Raw genomic sequence first — 21,430 nt, 5'->3', positions numbered from 1 at the left:
CCAAAAGGCGCACAACTCAAAGACAACGCACCTTGTAAAAAAAGGTGTCAGTTTTGTTGCCAGATAAAAGGGTAAAAAAATATTATCATATTTTGCTACTGGCAAAGGAGGTTCCAATGGAGTGGACCTGTTCTTGTCTGATGCTTTGTAATGTGCATGTGATATAATACTAATTTCTATTGGACTGTCGAGTACAACGTCGAAAATCTGATTCACTGGGGACTGAAGGGTTAGGTGGGATATGTCACAAGGTGTATATGTGAAAACGTTGAATATGTGAACATCTATTCACAATAACAGCTACACGATGCACAAATACCGCACTGGACGTTGGTGGTTAATTGGTCATGGCGGATATGTGAATGTCGGGCTAACAACATTGTACAGTACTGTATTTCTACGGTGTATATTTATGCATGCTTTACGAACTCCAGAATAGCAGTGTTTTCCCTGTGGTAGAGGCTAAAATATGGTTTGTATTTAATCATATTTGCAAAGACGTTATGTTTTTAAATGCTTTATCAACAAATGCGTACATTATTTTCAATAATCTATGGCTCTTCATGATAAGTTTACTTTATAGCCCATTTGGCGTAATTGGAAAATGCTCTTGACTGTATGGTAATCAACTCGTCCATATAAATCTTAATAGTGAAAAAAACGTCCCAAGGATTGCTCTCATTTGTTATGGTGCTGCATTAATCGATGACAGCCTCCTGCCCTTTATGATGTAATACGTTCCCCATACAATTCACAGCAGTTCTTGGCATCCCATGTGCCCTTAACTTGATTAACTTCGCAAAAGGTACCATGTGTAATACTTCTGCAATGAATTATAGCAATGTTTCTTCCTGCCTCAAAAGTCCACCTACTGTATTTTTTCACCTGAAGACGATTGCTTGTGTTGCGATCGAAACGTCGTGATTTATTATTATTATTTTTCGATCTCAACAAGGACGAGTGCGCTGTACATGAAGGCATACGAGCCGGTGCTCACAATCTTGCTCTTCATCTGCGCCATGATCCTGCACTCTCGCCAGCTGGACCTCAAGCTCCGGCTAGACTACCTTTGGGCTTCCCAGGTACGGAGCAGCATCCTTTTATTGCAAGTTTGAGCAGCACCAGATGTTGTTCGGTTAGTTCACGTGTGCACCTGGGTGGAGTAACAGTGCATCCTTTGCTTTTTAGGCAGAAGACGAGCGATGCGACATGGAGAAGGTAAAAAACGACAATAAGCGCATCCTGTTCAACCTGCTGCCAGCCCACGTAGCACAACATTTCCTGCAGTCCAACCCACGCAACATGGTAAGTGTCTCCTCCTCACGTTTATTATTCTATTTCCATAACGGTGTAGGTAACAGGGGATCGCTGGTTTTTTACTTCCTGTGAAATTGTCTCGTCCCGTAGGATCTGTATTACCAATCCTATTCGCAAGTAGGTGTTCTTTTTGCTTCAATACCAAACTTCAACGACTTCTACATAGAACTGGATGGCAACAACATGGGGGTGGAGTGTTTACGGCTACTGAATGAAATCATCGCGGATTTTGATGAGGTAAGCATGCATTCTGGGCATCTTAAATTGAGTCGCTGGCATACCTATATTGAAAAACTAAATGTTTTGATTTTCAATTTCGAAGGTCCTGCAGCACGCTTTTGTTTTGCTTCTCTTAGCTTCTGGATAAGGAATGCTTTAAGGACATTGAAAAAATTAAAACGATTGGGAGCACCTACATGGCAGCTGTTGGATTGGTTCCAACATCAGGGACAAAGGTACATAAAGTTAATATTGTTCGCTTACGAATTATTTCCATTCCTTCTTAGACGCATAAGACAATGTTTACTACAGAAGTATAAATTACTACACCAGGTGTAAAAAAAATGATACTTCCGATAAAGAGAACATACGTGTGATATATGAATATTTAACATGTTCTTTCTTGTTATGCAGGCCAAGTGCTCCATCATCTCCCACTTGAGTTCAGTTGCTGATTTTGCAATGGAAATGTTTGATGTGGTGGATGAAATCAATTATCAGTCCTACAATGACTTTGTGCTTAGAGTTGGTAAGTGGAGTAATTTTTCCTTTGTTTTTACTCTTGAAGTGACAGTTTTTGTACAAGATTTTAAGACCTCTAAAACAAATGATAGATTTTGTCTCGATGTAAATTCTGTTGCATTTTATTTCTAATTTTACCAAATGTAATTCTGGGGATTTTTTTCGGATTTTGGTTTTAATATTTTTATTTATCAAATGTGGAGTCTTTTCTAGATTGTTTTTGCAGTGTTTTGGTTTAGAATTTTTATAGTGGAGCAAAAATACAAATTTAATTGCAATTATCCATAACTAGTATGCACGAGCATTTAAAGCCAGATTTTGTAAAATGCCATCTAAAATATTAGTTTTTTGCATTATTACACACAAAATCCAAACTGAGTCACTATAGTACTTGTAATCATTATGTCTAGTATACAATAAAAGGGTAATTTAAAATAGTCTAAGGATGTTAGAAATAGCTCGACATTTTGGCAAATATGCTTAGGGAAATTAGAATATTAATGAAAATCATAAGCCATGCTTTATACACTGCTCAATGAAGGCCTCCCCATAATCCTGCCATCCCTCATGGTCTCATGATGCGACCAACCATCTACCTCATGCACATGACCTCATCTCATCACTCCATCTCCGTGTTGGTCATTCTCTTACGAGTGTCCATTCCTTTACCTGCCATTTTGATCACTTTTCTCGTTCAATGACTATCATTCCTTCTAGTGATGTGTCGGCTCTTTGTCAATTCATTGCTGGATGAAGACCTGCCCATGCTGTGTCGGTCATGAGGGTTTTTTTACCATACATCACCACGTCTGTCAGTGTGAAGGGGGTTGGCCCAGGATCTATTCACACAGATATCACTCATCACTGTCCACCCAGCAATTAGGTACACCACAGTTAGTCAGGTGATGGGGTGATGTGTGGGTGCTCCCACCTCTTCCACGACTTCTGGCCAGCATTGGAAGAGTATACCAAATATGCTTTGTAGGGGTTCTTGAGAGCTTCCTCTAGTTGAGGCCCTCCCACCAAAAGTGGGGTCAGCAAGAAATTGCAAGGCTGCACCTTTCCCTTTTAATGCACAAGTGCAGTACATAAAACAAACTAAGTTATCAATGTAAGTTTAAAATGTCTATTGTGCAAAATGCTTTGACCTGCTTGCTTCAGTATGTTAAAGGTAACTTTCTTGTGCGTCAGGAATTAGTGTTGGGCCCGTTGTGGCTGGGGTCATTGGTGCTCGCAGGCCGCAGTACGACATCTGGGGGAACACAGTCAATGTGGCGAGTCGCATGGACAGCACAGGCCTACCAGGAAAAATACAGGTGTGCCTCCTGTTTACGAGTACTAAATATATTACATAAGGAGTGGTGACATGGGCTTGCGATAGTGCGTTTGCCGCTTGTTGCAGACATTTATGATTCGAATCCAGCGGCAGCCCAGATTATTACTTCGGGTGTAATAACCATAAAACTATGCTCCATCTGCTTGACAGTGGATGTTAAAGATTATCTGATATCATTTGCAAGAGAAGTCCATTGTGTCCCGCCATCAGGGTCCAAATAAACCAAATAATCTACAAATTACTCAATTTGGATTATACATAATAATCACTGCCCATTACTGGCAGACTAATGCCCATTTGCAGGCCAGGTGTTGAGTCACCTTGTGCGCACAGGGACGGCTGCCACTGGGGATGCCATTGCAAATGTGTTGAGATGAGATGTGATGTAATGCGCTCTGAGACGCCGTGGTGTGTAAGACGCTATGGCAAAAACGAATCATTTTCATTATGATTATCATAGGCTGAACAAGGAACTTTAAATTAATCTTATTGTGTAATGTTGAATGAGAAAAAAATCACATTCTAATACATGAATATAGTTTTTTTTCCAGATTAAGATGCTCCAGAGTAGTCAGGTGGACCCTGAACTTGTGCCCGTTGTCAATAATCTTATACAAATCTAGTCAAACAAAAATCTACCAAGTTATTTGATGCATCCGCAAATGTCCATCTCTATAAATCACAGAATATGGTATTCATGATAAGTATGTCCGACAAAAACTACAGTATACCAAATGATTTAAAGGCATAAACTTTGCGTATTTTATATATTTATATATATTTTAAAAGTTGAATTATTATATTTTCTTAGTCACTGCCTAAACCGCATGGTGCAAGCTGCGAAATGTAAAAAGGTACTTTGACTCATGCAATTTGTGTACAATAATTGCATTTGATAACAGGTGAGTGAGGATGTGTACAAGATCCTAAAGCAGAGCAACTACGAGTTCACCTGCCGTGGAAAAGTCACCGTGAAGGGCAAAGGGGAGATGCTCACATACTTTCTGGAGGGAAAGCAGGGCCTGGAGAGCTGCACCGCTGAGGGAGGGCTCGCCCGTGCCTCGTTTCAGGAACGCAGGATGTATCCAATCAACAGAGTGGCTCTCAAATATGTTGCGGGCTGGGACTCTGGAGCCTCTTCAGAAGTTGTAGACGGCGGTGACAGATTCTCACTGAGGGCGATCGCCAACGCAACGGTCCCCAGTTTCTCTGCTGTGCCTGCCGTGGCCGAGATGTCCGTCTGACCGGTCCATTTGGAACTTGTATGCGTGTTGCTGATGGGGGATTGTAAAAGCTAGAAAACAACCGCACCACTTTTAGCCTCCTCATTAACACTGCCAAATAATAGTAACATTTAAAGTATTATCGAGGCAGTATGTGTGTCTGAAGGGTTCACCACGTTTAAAACTGTCTGCTGCGTTATCTGTAGACCATATGCTTGTAACTGCGACCCGACCAAGCAATTGCCACGCTAAATGTCTGCACTTTTGACAACTGTAAAAGCTTCAACTGGAGAGCAGATCTCGTCACAGCGAACATTAGCCAATCTACAACCAACCTCTGGGTAGTAAAAGTCCTGTTCATAATCAACGATTTTTGGGTTTAGATCGCGTTATTTATAAATGTGTCGTAACCCTCCACCACCCGACACGGCCAATCAGTAAAAAAAAGTGTCACGTTGACAAAAGACAAATAGTTCACTGCTTTAGCCCACCGGTGTGTTGAAGCGTGAAACCACAACATTTACAATTTGAGTACGACGTTTCGCTGGTAATTGCATCCAGCATCATCGGGCAATTCGCCAGAATGGTGAGGCTCGATTTGAGGGGGGGGGGTTATTGTAATTATATACTTGATCGTAACAATAGCCTTATTACTAATCAAGTATATAATTACAATAACCCCCCCCCCTCAAATCTTTGCACCTGATGAGTTAATGAGTTAATGATGACGTCACCCTGCTGCTGCTCTATATAAGAACGGGAGACACAGCAGAGCCTCACCATTCTGGCGAATTGCCCGATGATGCTGGATGCAATTACCAGCGAAACGTCGTACTCAAATTGTAAATGTTGTGGTTTCACGCTTCAACACACCGGTGGGCTAAAGCAGTGAACTATTTGTCTTTTGTCAACGTGACACTTTTTTTTACTGATTGGCCGTGTCGGGTGGTGGAGGGTTACGACACATTTATAAATAACGCGATCTAAACCCAAAAATCGTTGATTATGAACAATATTGGTCGCGAAAGCCTACGAGTAAAAGTCCTGTCTGCTCTGACATATAATCATAGTTCATGTCAAAGGAGACGTTTTACCCATTTAACTTTCAAGCTCAGTTCATTGGTGTTGCTTCCCTGGACACTACCAACCCACATGTTGCAACCTAAGCAACTGTCAACATACAAATGTAATTATTTCTGTACATTCTTGCACACTGTACAGTATTATGGCTGTAATATTCAACCTTCAAGTGACCAAAATACTGTCATGTTTTTTTTTGTTAACTCCTTTTGGTAGCTTGTGTTAACACTTGTCACTGGTATCAATCATTGTCACTCACACTTGCCATATATTTGCCTCCAATTATTGCCCCTATTTGACTGCCTTTCAGTTAAAAAATTATACTGCCAAATGTTTTTATGACAAACTAAAGTGCTTCAACACTGATATGCCTCTTCTCGTATTGCAGACATTTTCAGTGACGTATGTAGGAATTTTTCTAATGCTAAAAACTTTTGAAAGACCAAAAAAGACAAAGACTGTAGTAGGAAATATAATCGAACGCTGAGTGTTAACATTAATTTCAGTATGGCAAAATTATTAGCATTACAAAAGCAAGTTTGTATCACTATGATTACAAGTAAATGCTGGTTCTATGAGAGGAATTTGCCATCTTTTAACATTTTTCAAATCAGTTTTCCAGTGTGCCACATTAATATTTAGTCATTTGTTGCTTTTTAACACAAATGAAACATGGAATGCTTTGCACACTATATTAATCTTCTGATTTATCCAATTATGTTTTGGGCATGTTTTGTTGGTGTGTTTGAAGCATCAGGGATTGTTTTGAATGCAAACATTTATTTGTAACTTTTTTTTATCTGATCTTGTGATAAGCAGTCTTATTTTGTAGGTAAAGTTTCACACTGTTTACTATTTGTGGCACGTCATAGAGTAAAAATAACTTCTTTGGTTTATTATCAAACAAGCTAATACCTAACCTCATAGTGACAGGCATGACGCATGCATTAATTGTATATTAAACGTGTACGTTTTGCACAAACGTGTTCAACGGCATGGCTTATCGCATGGCATCACCTCTGCACAGTGTATTGTAACATTTTTTTCATGCATGTTGAAGCATGCTGCATTTTTGTAAAAAATGAGCAGTGTGTGTCCCCAGTTTATTATCTGGAGTATTCACTTTATAATGTGTTGTATATTATGTAAGTGGATGTAATAGAAATTTGATACAGCAATATTTTATGAATTGTTAAATTTAAAAGTAAGGAAAGAAAACTGAAAAAAGTATTTTGTGATTTGAAATTTTTGAGTGGCCAGATTTTTTTACGAAAATCGTTATAAAAAAAAGGAACTGTCGACATTACAAATACAGGTGAATTCGTTTCCATTTTATTTGCTGAAAGAAGCACAAGTGAAAATGGTTTAGATGTAGTAAACCCGTTGTCTGTTCCTCTAGGTAAATGAAGTTGTCTCCCTGGGTGGATGTTGACTTGTTTAATGCGAATACATGCCTGGGCATTGTACTGAAATTAAAGATCCATTTTTATGTTGCTATCCTTCTTGTTCTGTACATTTTCTCGTCTTTTCACAAATCCACTGCATACAGTTAAAACAACTAAAGTAAGATACGTATTTTTATAACATTACATACTGTAGCAAACTTGATTTGAAGTTTTCGTGACTGCAGGAATTGCTCTTTGGTTCTTTTGGTAAAGTCACGTAGAAAAAATAAATGAAATATTAGAATACGACGTTTCGATTGCAACACAAGCAACCGCCATCAGGTAGAAATAAATTTGAGATAGAGACAAAACACAGACCCGGAGACAAACAGACAGACACAAAAGCAGAGAGAGACAACACAGAGACACAGAGAGAGACACAACATAGACACACAGAGACCCAATGCCTCTATATCGAGGCCTTCAAAAGAGAGGGGGGGGCAGAGAGAGAAGTGGGTCTGCTGGAGCAGCTGCTAGAGGAGAGAAATTAGCATGTCAATGAAAGACTGGTACATTTTTGAGTTTTGTTTTCTCAAACTGCTTTTTTCTCTCTCTAAAATTTACCAGGCTCTCATAAGTCCATTCGCTCTTTCTCTCCCTCAGTCCCTTCGGGGTGGATTTCCACACAACTCTCTCTAAAATGTACCAGTCTTGTTGGGTCTTTCATTGACATGTTAATTTCTCTGCTCCAGCAGCTGCTCCAGCAGACCCACCTCTCTCTCTGCCCCCCCTCTCTCTTTTGAAAGACCTAAACACAGAGGCATTGGGTCTCTGTGTGTCTGTGTTGTGTGTGTCTCTGCTTGTGTCTGTCTGTGTGTCTCCGTGTCTGTGTTTTGTCTCTCTCTCTCAAATTTAGTTCTACCTGATGACGGTGGCTTGTGTTGCAATCGAAACGTCGTATTCTATTATTTAATTTATTTTCTTTCTACGTGACTTTACCGAAAGAACCAAAGAGCAATTATATACTGTAGTTTTTGTATGTAATGGTTTTACTAAAAAGTATGGATGTACATTTCACACTAAAAAAACTTGAAGACCAAAAAGTTATGCTTGTTCTTTCCTGCTTGTACTTTGAAATGCACTGAATTCCTTTTAAAATCATATTTTGTAGCCCTTTCTCAATCCACTGATAACGTTTTGCATGGGGTTATTGCATCTTTATCACAAGTGGAGATTTTAGAGGATTTTATTACTTATTTGTGTAGTCAAATGTGATGGTGACTTAAGACGAAGAGAACCACATTGCACTTCTTAAGGAACTGCTGGTGTTTTTTGCTTATGCACAGAGGCTGTGTGCTTCTTCATATTGTGTGTTATTTGAAACTCCAGTATGTCGGTATTACCGGTTATGATGGGCCTCATAAAAAAACTAACTTTGGAAGAGTTGAGAGGTCCAAATGTATTGCTAAGAGATGGATTTTTGAGTAGTAATATCTGTGTTACTTATGTCCCAGATACCTGTCATTTAACAAAACCACAAGATAATTTGCTCTTCACCTTTGAATCAAGGCATATGTGGAAGATGCTAAGAATTTCATGGCATAACAATAATCAACTTGGATATTCAGAATATAATTTGGCAAGAAATAATTGTAATCCTGTACATTGGGATGGGTTGAGAAATTGTGTTGGATGGAAAAGGTCAGGTTATCAAGACAGGCAGAGGAATGATGCCTCTATATTACCAACTATGGGGATAACCTGAAGCAAGATGGACCTGTAGTCGCATCAGCTATTGCTATATATTCATTTTCCAAGAGTAGCATATTACAATATTAGTTCTTTTTTCAGCCAAGGTGTCTCGGCCTCGCTGTGCGCTGCGTTGCACCGCTAGCTGAGTAGTTAACCTCGCGTCCAATAAACCCTCAGAGCCAGGACGAACGTCCGACTCCAAACGTCATTTATTGAATTTAACGAGGTAAAACTGGTGAGAAAACAGCACAGATACAGCATCTGTTATAACCCGGAAACACCAACACAATGAATGAACACCACAGCATCAGAACATTGTCTTAGATAACATGTTTCTCAACAATAGACCCTGGATGGACCAGGCCCCTACATTACCACTGAATAACTATACAAGAGCATAAGCTGCTGTGTTACATAAAGGCACATCGTGTATTCATCACACTGCACCCCAAAGGTACAGTATTACACATAACACTAAATTGTGGATTAGATATTTCGTCATCCTTGCTCTCAGGATTGCAATATAGTTACTTGGGTACAAGTTTGACTCGACTTATTAAATTACAAGTAACATTTACAATAAGGAAAGTTGCAGGCTTCGTTGTTAACTAGGCCTCGTATTTATCATAACAATTTAACAGCATTATAAAGGCATTTACATCATTATAACGGTTATTCTAACATTATAACAACATTGCCAATATTATAAGAACATAAACGAACTTATAGACAATGCTTCTTAAAGTCCCACAATGGACAATTGCGGCTGGCTTCACTGGGACGCGATGTGTGCCGCTATCTTGAATTATGTGTGTAAATGCCGACGCCCGCGTGGTTGAGCGGGAATCTTAAATCGCAACTTCCTGGTCACGTGACCAAAATTAGCATCAAAAACAGGAAATTCCTGTGTACATACGCCCTCCCCCATTTGCCGTGAGGCAAAACCCCTGCCGTGAGGCAGAACACAAGGTGTCCACTGATAACGTTACCATATATGAATAGATTAATATCAGACTTCAACCAATGTTTGCATCTAGTTTCTGAAGCATCATGATCAATATACTAATATCAGAAGGGGTGTCATGCAAGGATATATGCTCTCAATAAAGTTATTCACAGCAACATTAAATTCAATCACAAAAAGAGCAGACTGGAGAATTAGAGGCATACACATCAATGGAGAATATATTTACCTTTTCAGACTTACTGATGCCTTAATAATAATAACCATTTGCAATAAATTGCAGGAAATGATTGATTTTAGGGTTCAAGGTAAAATTCCTAAAACTAATCATGTAAAATTCTTTATCTAAGCACATTAAAATACAGTATTGGTTGGAGGGGCACAACTATGAAACACGTTACAATATATATTTATGGCAAGTATTGAAGGCTGTCCAGGATTACTATGATAAAAATAAGAGGTGAACGAGAGCAGGTTACAGTGTTTTTGAAACACCGATAATGAAATCCAACGTATAAATGTGCTTAAAGAAGAGAGAACGTTGTACAGAGTACAGGTAATACATATTACACGCTCTCCTTTATGGATCAGAAACACGGTTACTGATTTAAAAAAATGCATGGAACAATAGCTGAAAAGTGCACGGAGAGTGATGGACAGCTGCATGATTAGAATTAGACTAAGAGACAACTTGGAACACATGTGTAGTGGTGTTAACTACTCGCTGTTCGCAAACTGTGAGAGAGCAGATCATAAACAAGGGTTTCCCGCTCAATCAAACGGTCAGGGTCAAATGGGGTGAGGTAGGATCCAAACGCCAGATTGGGAAGGACCAATCAGAGGGTCCCACAAGGTGGCCGGGGATTGGACAACCCGGCCACGAACAGGTATAAAAGCCAGAATGCTGAGAGCTCTGGAGGAGTTCTGCTACACGAAGACCCAAGTCGGCCGAAGACATCTAGGACCCTGGACCAAGCCCTCCAGCCCTTATCAGGGCTAGGGCTCAGAGTAACCCGTGGTCGGGGAGAGATCCCCTAGGTCCAGCCAGAGGACGCTGGGAGAGCAGGGAGATTAGATAGCCTGCAAGGTCCGGAGGCTGTACCTTCTGAGGGTAACGGGTGAAGGGACCATATACGCCTTAGTGTGATGGGGACTGTGTATTAAGATAATAAACAGTGTGTGCCATAAAGAAGTTTAGAAGTCCGTCCTTAACAACACTACACATGGATAAACGAACAATTAAAATGAAAATTAGTGACGTGTTGACTGTTGAAAAGTAAGTTGGTGGACTTGATCAGGATACGTGGCTAAAAGAGATGATGGTTGAAACTTATTATGGAATGGCAGCCATAGAAGAGAACACTCAAGACCGGACGAAGACTGCGACCATGAATCGATGTCATCAGGTCATGTGCATGTATGTGCTATGAAGAAGGGCCATTGCCCAAAAAGTAACCTTTTACAGTATATATATGTTATTTTAAGGCAATGTTATTGACGAATGTATCAGTCCCTCCAGAAAAACGCGGAGTTTTTTGGTGATTGTTGCGGCAAAAATCGTTGATTATGCGGCACGTTTTCTTAAAAAATGCGATGGAATATGCGGGATATTTATGCAATTTTATGCGATTAAATTGCGGGAACTTGCAAAAATTGCGGGAACTTGCAAAAACTGCGGTTTGATGAAAAAGAGAAAAAAAAGTGATTCCCCCAACACCCTATTCACTAGGCTACTACTTTAATGTAAAGCGTCATTTCTTATTACTTCCTATGATAAGCAAGCATACTACATCACAGAAAGTGCTGGGAATATTTAAGTTCTCATCTTGTTTTATTTCAGACCTTAACAAACAGATGGCTCAAACTTACAAAACATTGAGTCGAACAAGTTCTGTAGCTTTACAAAATGAATATGCTACAACTTCTGTAAAAATGAATAAATAAAATATTAAAAAATAAAATGTGTGCTTCCTGTTTTACAGAGGTAGCTATACAAAACAGACATCTTCTGTTAAAATAAGTGTTTTCAGTGCACAGTAACGTAAGCAATACAGTAACAGTACAGTCTTACAGTAATGTAAATTTACATACTACTAACAGAAACGTGCAATCTTACAACTGTAAAGTTGCATATACTCCTGAATAAAACTAACTACGTAGCCTCTAACACTGGCCAATCATTCACCATCCTCATCCTCCATCCCCTCTCCCTCAGTGTCCATCTCCTCCCCCTCCACCATCTCCTCCCTCTCAAATGCTCCATTGCGGACTCGTTGGTTATGGTAAAGGAAGACCAAGGCTTTGAGGTTTTGGTTGGTAGTTGATCTTCGGTTAGACAACACTAGTTTGTAGATGCTGTTGCTGCGTTCAGCATCAGCTGAGTTTGAGACAGCATCTTTGTACCGCTTGGCCAAGGAACTCAGCACAGGAAGTCTCTCCTGTAGGCCATCCCAAAACACATCCAAATCCACCACGCCGAATGGTGCAGCTCTGAGTGCTGCTGGACCAAGAGTCTTGAAGTAAGAATCAAATTCATCACCCTGCACTTCAGTGAAACCTGGAATGGCCTTGTAGCTTGCTACGGAGTCATCTAGGAATGCAATGTGGCGAGGGTCAAACACCCTAACCTCCTGGAGAAACTCAATGGCCGGCTGCCCATGTGACATGTACTTGGTGAGCTTTTCTTCAGCGTTTTCATATGCCTGACCAACTGTGCAGAGGATCTGTGTCTTTGTGGTGTAAGGTAAGTTAAACCCTTCAAAGTATTCGGCACACGCCTCATACTGCAGCTCTTTGTTGGCAGCAAAGACCACCTGCAGATCCTCCAGATAAGTGAAGATCTTTGTGGTCACAGGACGTCTGCTCTGGAAGATATCGAGAAGACTTAGGAAGCGTTTGCACTTGTCAGCCATGATGTTGATCTGGACATTCAGGGACTGAGCTAGGTCTTCGTCTTGAAGCATCTCGTGGAGTCTCTCCACAGACTGTGGAGCACTTCTGCTACACACCTATAAAAACACAAATAGAAAGAAAGGAATTAGGTCAAACATACAATATGTTCAATGCAATAAATTTTTTTACTTTGATCTTACTAAACTATTCATGTTTGTATGTGCAAAGGGGGTTAACTGATGAAGAAAAGGAAGTGTTAATTGTATTGAGGAATTATGTGAAGGAAGTTTTTACCTCGATTTCCATCTCTATGAACTCCTTGTACAGTCCAAAGTGCTGTGCGTGGTACTGCACTGCAGAGAACCAGGAGTTCCAGCGTGTTGCACAGGGGTTTGGAGGCATGACCGCCTTTTTTCTAGGCAGCTTGTTTGACAAGAAGCAGAGGTATCTTCTCTTGCGTGATCCAGCATTGAAGAACATCTGGGAGAAACTTAGCATGAAGCTGTTCAACTGAACAAAAGGTTTGCGGAAGGCATTGCCAATGAGATTCATTATGTGTGGCATGCATGTGATGTGTATCGAGTTGGGGAACAACGACTGCAGAGCTGCTGTGAATGCCTTCTTCATGTAGGCTGCATTATCAGTGTCGAACACAATCACATCCTCGTTGTTAATGCTGTATTCTTGAAGGCACCTTACGACAGACATGGATACAGTGGAATGATTGCATTGCTCAAGGAAAACAGTATCTGCAAGGTAGGCCAAGATCCTCCCAGAATGATCCTTCTCAAGTGGTGCAAGGAGGATATTCAGGACACATCTCCCCTCGACATCTGGAGTCTCATCAAATATCACAGCAAGAGGTTTTCTGGCAAGAAGTGTCTTCAGCTCCTCTTTTTCCTTCTCATATACTGCTCCCAAGTACATATCTTGAAGCTGGTGAAACGCTGGAATGGCGCCGCCATTGATGACTTTCTCATTCAGAAATTTCCTCAGTGCAGGGTGGTCAGTCTTAGACAGTGGGATGTTGATGGCAGTGCAGGTGGCAACCCAGGTTTCACAAATCTACAAACAGAAAAATACTTTTGTATCATTGGGCTGTATTACACACACACACAAAGTCCAGTGTAACCTACAGAAAACTTCTGTATAAAACTGAATCATTTACAGTAAGCCTTTCACAGAACAGTAGTGTTTCTGCAAATAAAACATAATTCTTTCATGCCAAAATCAATAATCTTGCATGGGAAATTACACTACTGTTAGTCTATCTAACCCTAACGTTAACTTACATCCACACACAACATACTTGGAAATCTCATTCACACACACCTCTCTCTGTTTCAATTTAACTATCAGCCTTTTCATAATTTTACAAGCTTTAATCTAATAGGCTACTGACCTTGATTCTTTCAGCCCTAGCAACTGTTTTGGAAGTTGACGCCTCGGTGTAGGTGAGCTGCTTCATCTTGGCTGATTCCGCTGCTGCTTTAACCATCCTCGAATGTTTGTCGGTTGCAAAGTGACTGTCCAGCGTCGACTTCCGCCTGTGGTCCAACATGCAGTTGCACGGAGTGCAAAATAATTTGCCCCCACTGTCATGTAACACACTGGGAAACTGCTTTGCGCGGTCTTTTGCGCTTATGTTTGTTGGCAAATGAGAAAGATTTGCGGGCTTCATCATGGTTTCATTGGCATCGCGGGGTTTGCAGCTTTTCAATGATGTCGCGTAATGAGTGACGTCACTTCATAACGTTCCCATGGCAACAGGGGAAATGGCTGCGCTTGTGTGAAGTAAACGCAACATTTTTCAACTTTCTGCTAAGATATATGTGACTTTTTGCAACGAAAATGCGGGTATTATGAAATCATGCAAGCCCGCATATTTTGCGCGCGGAAATCTGCAATTTATGCGGCGAAAGTGCGGCGTATTTGAAAAAACGCGCCCCCCGCATAAATATGCGGACTTTGGCTGATTTTGCATGGAATCATGCGATCGCATAATCGCGTTATTCTGGAGGGACTGATGTATTGGAGTTTTTTTGTCAAATGTACTGTATAGGAACTACTATGATGATGAGGGATGGCTTTGACTTGGAAAGGGTTTCATCTAGCTGTGGATAGATCATGACTGATGATGAAATCTTATGGAGAAAAACACTGAAAAATATGCAAACATTTCACATATGTTGGATCTTTATTTTGTTTGCATTATTTTGACATTGTATATCGCTGCTTTGGATAATACACATGTAAAGGATTATAAAACTACGTATATTTTGCAAACCTACTTCATCTTATTTTTTTTTACTTTCTTACTACTCCATCATACAGGTTTTATAGTTGTGCAAAACTAGTTACTACTGGCCAAGACTAATAATTATTAGAGAATCTATCAAAATGGAGAGAACTAAAAATAATGTTAACCGTTCGTATAGCTACAGACTTCGTGCTGCTTGGAAGCGAATCATCAAATAATACATTGTTTAAATTCATGCCGATACTTCAATATGGATTATCGTTGGTATGGCTATTTTAGTACACATAATCGACAGGATGTACAATTACAATGTGCTTGCATAATGTATGTTGATTACCATATAAATAACCCAAACGACGCATTTATATGCATTAATTAATACCCCCCACTTCGCGAAATAAGTGCTCACAAGTTTTGTCCTCACATCTACACTTCTATTTAAGGAACGAAACAGGAGTAATTCTCCAGAAATCTGGCTGACTATAATTGCTGGCGAAACGTCGTACTCAGATTATAAATGTTGTGGCTTGGCTCTCCAACACACCGTTGTGCTGTACTAGTAACGAATTGGCATGTTCTGTTTACATGACAGACCCCTTACTAATTGGCTGTCTGGTGGTGGCGGGTTTAACGACACATTTATATATTTACACTAACCAAATAAACTTGTATTTTGAATGATATTGGTGCCAAAAGGCTACGTGTTAAACTGTGCTTACTACTATATGGGATCCTTTCTTGCCAGTATTAAAATATAACAATATCCATAGCCTTTTGGCGTTCTCTGGTCTAACATTTTGAGACTAAGCTCAAAAGAAAGCTGTCTGGTGTTGACCAATCAGTTTCAAAGACAATACATATATCATCAGAGCTTTTTTGTTTGCATGTTCACCACAAGTACGTGTGGTTAATGCAGACAGGATTTCTTGAATAAGGATTCTGTTTGGTGTTTTAACATCTTGACACCTTTTCTTTGGTTCTTTCGGTGAAGTCATGTAGATAGAAAAATAATAATAAATGAAGTAAGTATAAATAAAAAATAATAAATGAAAATAATAAAAACCAAAAAAACACTAATGTAGACTGTAGCCTTGTTCTTAATCGGAGTGAGTGTACTGCAATCTTTAATGCAGACTGTAGCCTGGTTCTTAACCTGAGGGAGTGCACTGGCAGTCTATAATGTTCTGGTTCTTTCAGTAATTAAAAAAAACCCACGATGTTTCGATCGCAACACAAGCGGTCATCATCAGGAAAAGGGGGGTTAGCCTCTTAAGGCAAACTGTTTATAAAGGTGGGTGAGCCAATGGTGGCACAAATGCTCGTCCCCCTGCGGTTGTGCAAGCCGCTTGATCGGGAGGCCACCGCAGGGGGGATTGTATTGGGACCATCTAACAAAGCGGCCCGGGGAATGGCACTTGTGGGAGCCCAGATACTAGTTTCAAGGGACCGGCATCCCTTTATTCAAGTATTGAATGTGGGGCCCGACGCGTCAGTCATTCAGGAGGGCACAGTGCTCGCTCACGCGTCGGCCGCGACGGTCCAAGGTGATATGATAGGGGGCATTGAAGTTTCGCAGAACGCAATCCACGTGCATACAGATGATGACAGGTGGGCGGATGCACTCTGCTCCGAGAATCGGAACCTGTCTGGCGCTCAGAGGTCCGCGTTGCGTGTACTATTACTTGAATTCGGGGATATTTTCAGCCAGGGTAAATTTGATCTTTGTCGCATGACACTCCTGAGCCACCATATTGATACAGGTGACTCTTCCCCATCCGGCAAAACCTTTATCGTTTAAGCCCGGCTGAAAAAGAACAGGTACACCAAGCGGTCAATGAAATGTTGGCCGCTGATGTTATCTCCCCGTTCACGAGCCCATGGGGTGCTCTGATCGTGCTGGTGAAAAAACACGACGGGAGTCTGCGCTTCTGCGTAGACTTCCAAAAACTTAACAAAGTGTCTGTAAGCGAATGCATATCCCCTGCCACGTATGGACAATTCACTGGAAGCATTGGCGGGGGCACAGTTTTTTTCTCAACGCTCGACCTACTTTCGGGGTTCTGGCAATTACCCCTCGGTGATTGCTCAAAGCCTAAGACTGCTTTCCGAATACCGCAAGGCTTATTCGAATTTAATAGACTCCCGATGGGCCTCCACTCGGCCCCGGCAACTTTTCAGAGGTTAATGGAGCTAGTCCTGGCAGGACTCCAGTGGGACTCCTGCCTGATATATTTGGACAAAGTTATTGCATTCAGCCACATGTTCGATGAGCACCTGACCCAGCTGCATGCTGTTTTTCTGAAGATGTCACAGGCTAATCTTGAGTTTAAACCTCAGAAGTGCCATATATTGCAGATGTCCATATGATACCTTGGGCACATTGTTAGCAAATCGGGTATCGCGACTGATCCCGATAAAACTGCGTGCGTGCGCACATTGCCTACCCCCAAGTCGGTGGGTCAGGTACACAGTTTTATTGGTTTTGCTTCCTATTACCGTCGCTTTGTGCCCCGTTGCCAAACCCCTCCATGCCCTGACGGCAAAGGGACAAAAATTTCGGTGGGAAGCGGAGGAGGAGGCCGCTTTCTTTGCCCTCCGCGACAGCTTGGTGGGCGCCCCTCCTCTCTGATACCTGGACTTTTCATTGCCGTTCATTTTGGACACCGATGCTAGCAACATGGGTATCATTGCTGTACTGTCTCAGTTGGTGGATGGAGTAGAGAGAGTGGTGGCATATGGCAGTAGAGTGCTCTCACTGGCCAAGCAATGTAATTGTGTAATGCGCTGGGAACTACTCATCATAGCTTTCTTTGTACAGCAGTACCGGCCCTATTTGTATGGCAGGCGGTTTGAGGTGCGCTGTAATCACGCCACCCTCCAGTGCACCTTGCGTGTTGAGCAACCATTGGGCCAGCTCTCACGCTGGTTGAAATCCTGCAGGATTACTCGTTCCGGGTGTCTTATCGTAAGGGGACGCGGCACGCTAATGCTGACGCGCTGTCGCGGCCTCTCCCGGATGGCGACTGCACGTGTCTTTCGGGCTCGGCCTGCTGCAAATCGCCGGACATGAGTGTGTCCCCCCCCATCGTCGCTTTGGCATCGACACCTTCCACGAAGGAGCCCAGCGCTCCCATGGCACATGACGCTGCCTTGGGGCTGACCCACTCTGAATGGGGGTGCCTCCAGGCAGAGAACGCTTCCCTATTGAAAATTCGGCGTCATGTAGCGGAGTTGGGTGACGGATCAGGCCGACGCAGGGTAGCTTCCGTCATTCAAATGGGGGGCCTGTTTATGTATTTGGATGGCGGGTTGCAATGCTATAGTATTATTGTGCCCACGCGTCTCAGGGGCAGGCTGATTGTGGCCATCCATGAGCGGCTAATGCATTTGGGGGTTCATATGACCCTGGCCACCCTTAGGCTTGATTAGTTTTTGCCCGGCATGGCAGCGGACATTAAAAACGTCTTGAAGGGTTGTGTGCAGTGTGCTCGTCGCAAGCCACCGCCTGTGAAGTGCTGCCCGCCCTTACAGTCCATTAAAGTGTCCCGCATCAATGAGCTTGTGGCTCTAGACATATTGAGACCCTTCCCTGCTACGGCCCGGGGATATAAATACTTATCTTGTGGGCGTAGAATACTTTTCCCGCTGGCCTGTGGCTTGGCCGCTTCCAAATCAATTGGCTGCCGGTAACACTGAAGCATTTTTGCACGGGTATGTGCTAGATAAAGGGCCCCTGGCGCGCCTCCTCACTCATCAGGGGAAACATTTTTCGGCAAAAATACTGAAGGAGGTATGCGACCTTTTGGGGACAGAAAGAGTTTGCACATCACCCTATCATCCCCAAACGAATGGGATGGTAGAGCGGCTCAATAGGACTCTGACCTCGATGTTGAGTCAGCAGGTCGATGAGTCATGGAAATATTGGGATTTGCGCATCCCTGGGGTGCTTGCGGCCTACAGAATGGCTCCGCATGTTTCTATTGGCTACTCGCCGTTCTTTTTGATGTATTAGCGGGAACCAAACCCCCCCCCCCCCCCCCCCATTGATGTCCAGCTTAAAACGGATCCTGGGAAGCCAAAGGTTACCATCTCTGAACCGATGTGGTTTACCCTCCAACGGGTTTCGGAGGTGTGCGAGGCCTCTAGAGAAAATTCCGCCGTCGGGCAATTGGCCAACGAGTGGTTGAGAGGTTGTCGCGAATCGGGCAAACAGTGGGCTCCGGGAGACAGGGCTTGGCTGCACTGTCCGCAAGTGCCTGTCAGCACATCCCTCAAGCTGTATAGGCCCTGGCAGGGTCCGGTCGAAGGGGTACGGGCCAACCGGCCTCAGTATGTTAAGATCCGGTTCGGCCACCGGAATTGGTTCGTACATCTGTCGCGACTTAAGCTGTTTGTTCATCCCCGTCACATCCCCTCATCTCTAATTTCCGAGGGCCGAGCGTCGGGTGTACCGGGCGAGCTGGGGTGTGTGCCTGTAGAGGTGGTCCCTCAGGGTGGCTCTGTGGTCCCGCCCACAGGATCGAAGCTTGTGAAGCCCTCGACGCCGACGGCTGCTGCTCCTCCGGACGCCCCGCTGAGTGCGGAGCAGCTGGCAACCGACCACCCCCCATCGATGCAGCCGCCCTTGACGGAGCGGACCCACCCGCTCGCCAGCATTGAGATTCCCCCCGGACCTTCCAGGGAGCTTAGACCCACCTCGCCTGGAGGTCCAGCCACATGGACTCGTTCGAAAACCGCACGCTTCAAATTACTCTTTCACACGTTGCGAGTTGTTTCTCCGGTTGTTTATTGTTCTGTGCGTGCATGATTTTACAGAGGTGCACCGAATGTGGTGGGGGTTTTGCGAGTTAACCGGTTCATGCATGCTTGTTGTGTCGTTAATTCACCATCCACATTTTTTCTTCTCTTCTCTCCTTACGTTGAGTTTTCCCCGAGTGTTCGAGTGTTAGCGAGATTAGGACGGCGGTCACCACCTTATATATAGTGTGTGTGTTACAGTTGTATTTCAGTTGTGCTAAATACATAGTGTTGCCTCCATACAAGTGTCTGCGCCTCTGTCGAACCATTACATTTGTTTAAAACATCCCCGTATCCTCAAGGGGGAACTAACGGGGGGTGAGTTCCCCCTGCTGAACTCTCACCACCCCACCAATCTAATGTTTCATAGTCAATCCCAAACAGTGTTGGTACAATATTTAACGGCAGTGGTGACAAGCGATGGGGGGTGAGTGCCCTTTGGAGAGAAGAGCAATGGGGGAGGAAGTAACGGGGGAAGAAGAGAGGAAGCTAAAGCGGACGACTTGGAAGTTATAACGAATAAGTAAGGGTGCGTGGATAAACAAACTATTTTTTTTTTACCAAGTAAGGCCCACTGAGCCATATAGCTCTTTTTCAGAAGCTACTTGGCCACAAATAATAGCTCAACGAAGTAGCTTATCATGTGCAAATGTTTAGCAGCCAAATACTCCAAACGCGCGTTTCTAAATGTGGAGGGGAAAAAACCGGAGGACCCCGACAGATGGGTGGCCGATATGATAAGGTGGGGCATACTCTTTGGAGGCTGCTTTATGGAAGGGGGAATCAGTGTAAAAAGCGCGTGAGAAAAACCCAACGAAAAGAGTATGAATATTTTGTGTTGAGAAAATGGCACAGATTGATGAGTGAGCTGTTCTTCTTGCACGCTGCCACACCTGGAAGAGCGGCTTAGCTGGTAAGTAAATACTGTAGCTGTTTAAACCCAGTAACTTTTAAACACATTCCACGTGTCATATTGTTTATATTACTGAAGAAATTGGAGCCATTTAATAAACACCCACCCACCTTTATACATTCCGGACCAAGTAGAAACATTCAAGTTATGTAAAATATTTATGACAGCTTTAAAGGGTTACCGCGTATATTGAAAATAGCCTGCTTATATGTGCAGATATGTATAATACAATGCAAACTAGTCCTGCGTGATTTATTTTTCAATGGAATATCTGAACAGACTGGTACACTTGCTGTTGTGCCTGTAACACACCAGGAAGTAATTGAAGTTTGCCAGTGAGGTTTAGACTTCATTCAGCATTTTTATATTGTGATGCCAAACTATAGTTGACATCTTCTTGGTTCTTTCGGTAAAGTCACGTAGAAGGGAAATAATAAAATAATGACATTCATTTAGTTCATTCCACTGCTGAAGGACTCCCCACGCCACTGTAAATGGATTGAAGTGTGACTGCCCTGTAGAGACTGCTATCTGCCATGTGTAGAATTTACACCACTAGTTCAGGGTGATAAACTCAATAGCCTGGGTTAAATTCCTGGCCACGGTCAACATAAGTGGCTAGTGATATCTAAATCGGTTCTAGGTGACCCCTTCCTCCCCCCCACCCTTCACCAATCTACAATGAGCAGTATGGTGAAGCTGGCAAAGACGCTATAAGTAACTGAGGAAACTTCAGGCTTGCCAATGCATCTTCCACAACTCTTGATTGA

The 21,430-nt window shown here is 42.6% G+C and overlaps 2 protein-coding genes across 3 annotated transcripts in view; one reads left to right on the top strand and one right to left on the bottom strand.

Annotated features, from left to right (window-relative positions):
• Window positions 1-5,183, top strand: part of LOC144718963 (adenylate cyclase type 1-like) — a 44,811-nt gene extending 39,628 nt beyond the window's left edge. The window contains exons 14-20 of one of the 2 annotated variants that reach the window (XM_078594620.1): window positions 956-1,082; window positions 1,189-1,305; window positions 1,408-1,554; window positions 1,674-1,772; window positions 1,951-2,065; window positions 3,250-3,374; window positions 4,297-5,183. In XM_078594620.1, coding sequence (XP_078450746.1) covers window positions 956-1,082; window positions 1,189-1,305; window positions 1,408-1,554; window positions 1,674-1,772; window positions 1,951-2,065; window positions 3,250-3,374; window positions 4,297-4,638 — 1,072 coding nt within the window. In that variant the 3' untranslated portion in view covers window positions 4,639-5,183. The remainder of the gene's footprint in view (window positions 1-955; window positions 1,083-1,188; window positions 1,306-1,407; window positions 1,555-1,673; window positions 1,773-1,950; window positions 2,066-3,249; window positions 3,375-4,296) is intronic. The other variant, XM_078594610.1, reaches the window with a different exon arrangement.
• Window positions 5,184-11,975: 6,792 nt separating this feature from the next.
• Window positions 11,976-13,630, bottom strand: LOC144723420 (uncharacterized). The gene is made up of 2 exons (XM_078602195.1): window positions 12,985-13,630; window positions 11,976-12,806 (listed from the first exon to the last, which is right to left on the bottom strand). Exons 1-2 carry the CDS (start codon window positions 13,615-13,617, stop codon window positions 11,976-11,978), a joined length of 1,464 nt encoding a protein of 487 aa, XP_078458321.1. The 5' UTR covers window positions 13,618-13,630.
• Window positions 13,631-21,430: the final 7,800 nt, after the last annotated feature.

Source organism: Lampetra planeri, chromosome 1, assembly GCF_965212315.1.
Source record: "Lampetra planeri chromosome 1, kcLamPlan1.2.h2, whole genome shotgun sequence".
In the NCBI taxonomy this organism is placed as follows: domain Eukaryota; kingdom Metazoa; phylum Chordata; class Hyperoartia; order Petromyzontiformes; family Petromyzontidae; genus Lampetra; species Lampetra planeri.
The sequence above is the reverse complement of the archived record's forward strand: the minus strand, read 5'-3'. Positions and strand labels throughout refer to the sequence as shown.

Coding starts and splice junctions, on each gene's coding strand:
- LOC144723420 (XM_078602195.1), bottom strand. CDS start 13,617: ATGTACTTGGGAGCAGTATATGAGAAGGAAAAAGAGGAGCTGAAGACA. Junction 12,807..12,984: donor TCATAGAGATGGAAATCGAG/GTAAAAACTTCC, acceptor GTGTTTTTATAG/GTGTGTAGCAGAAGTGCTCC.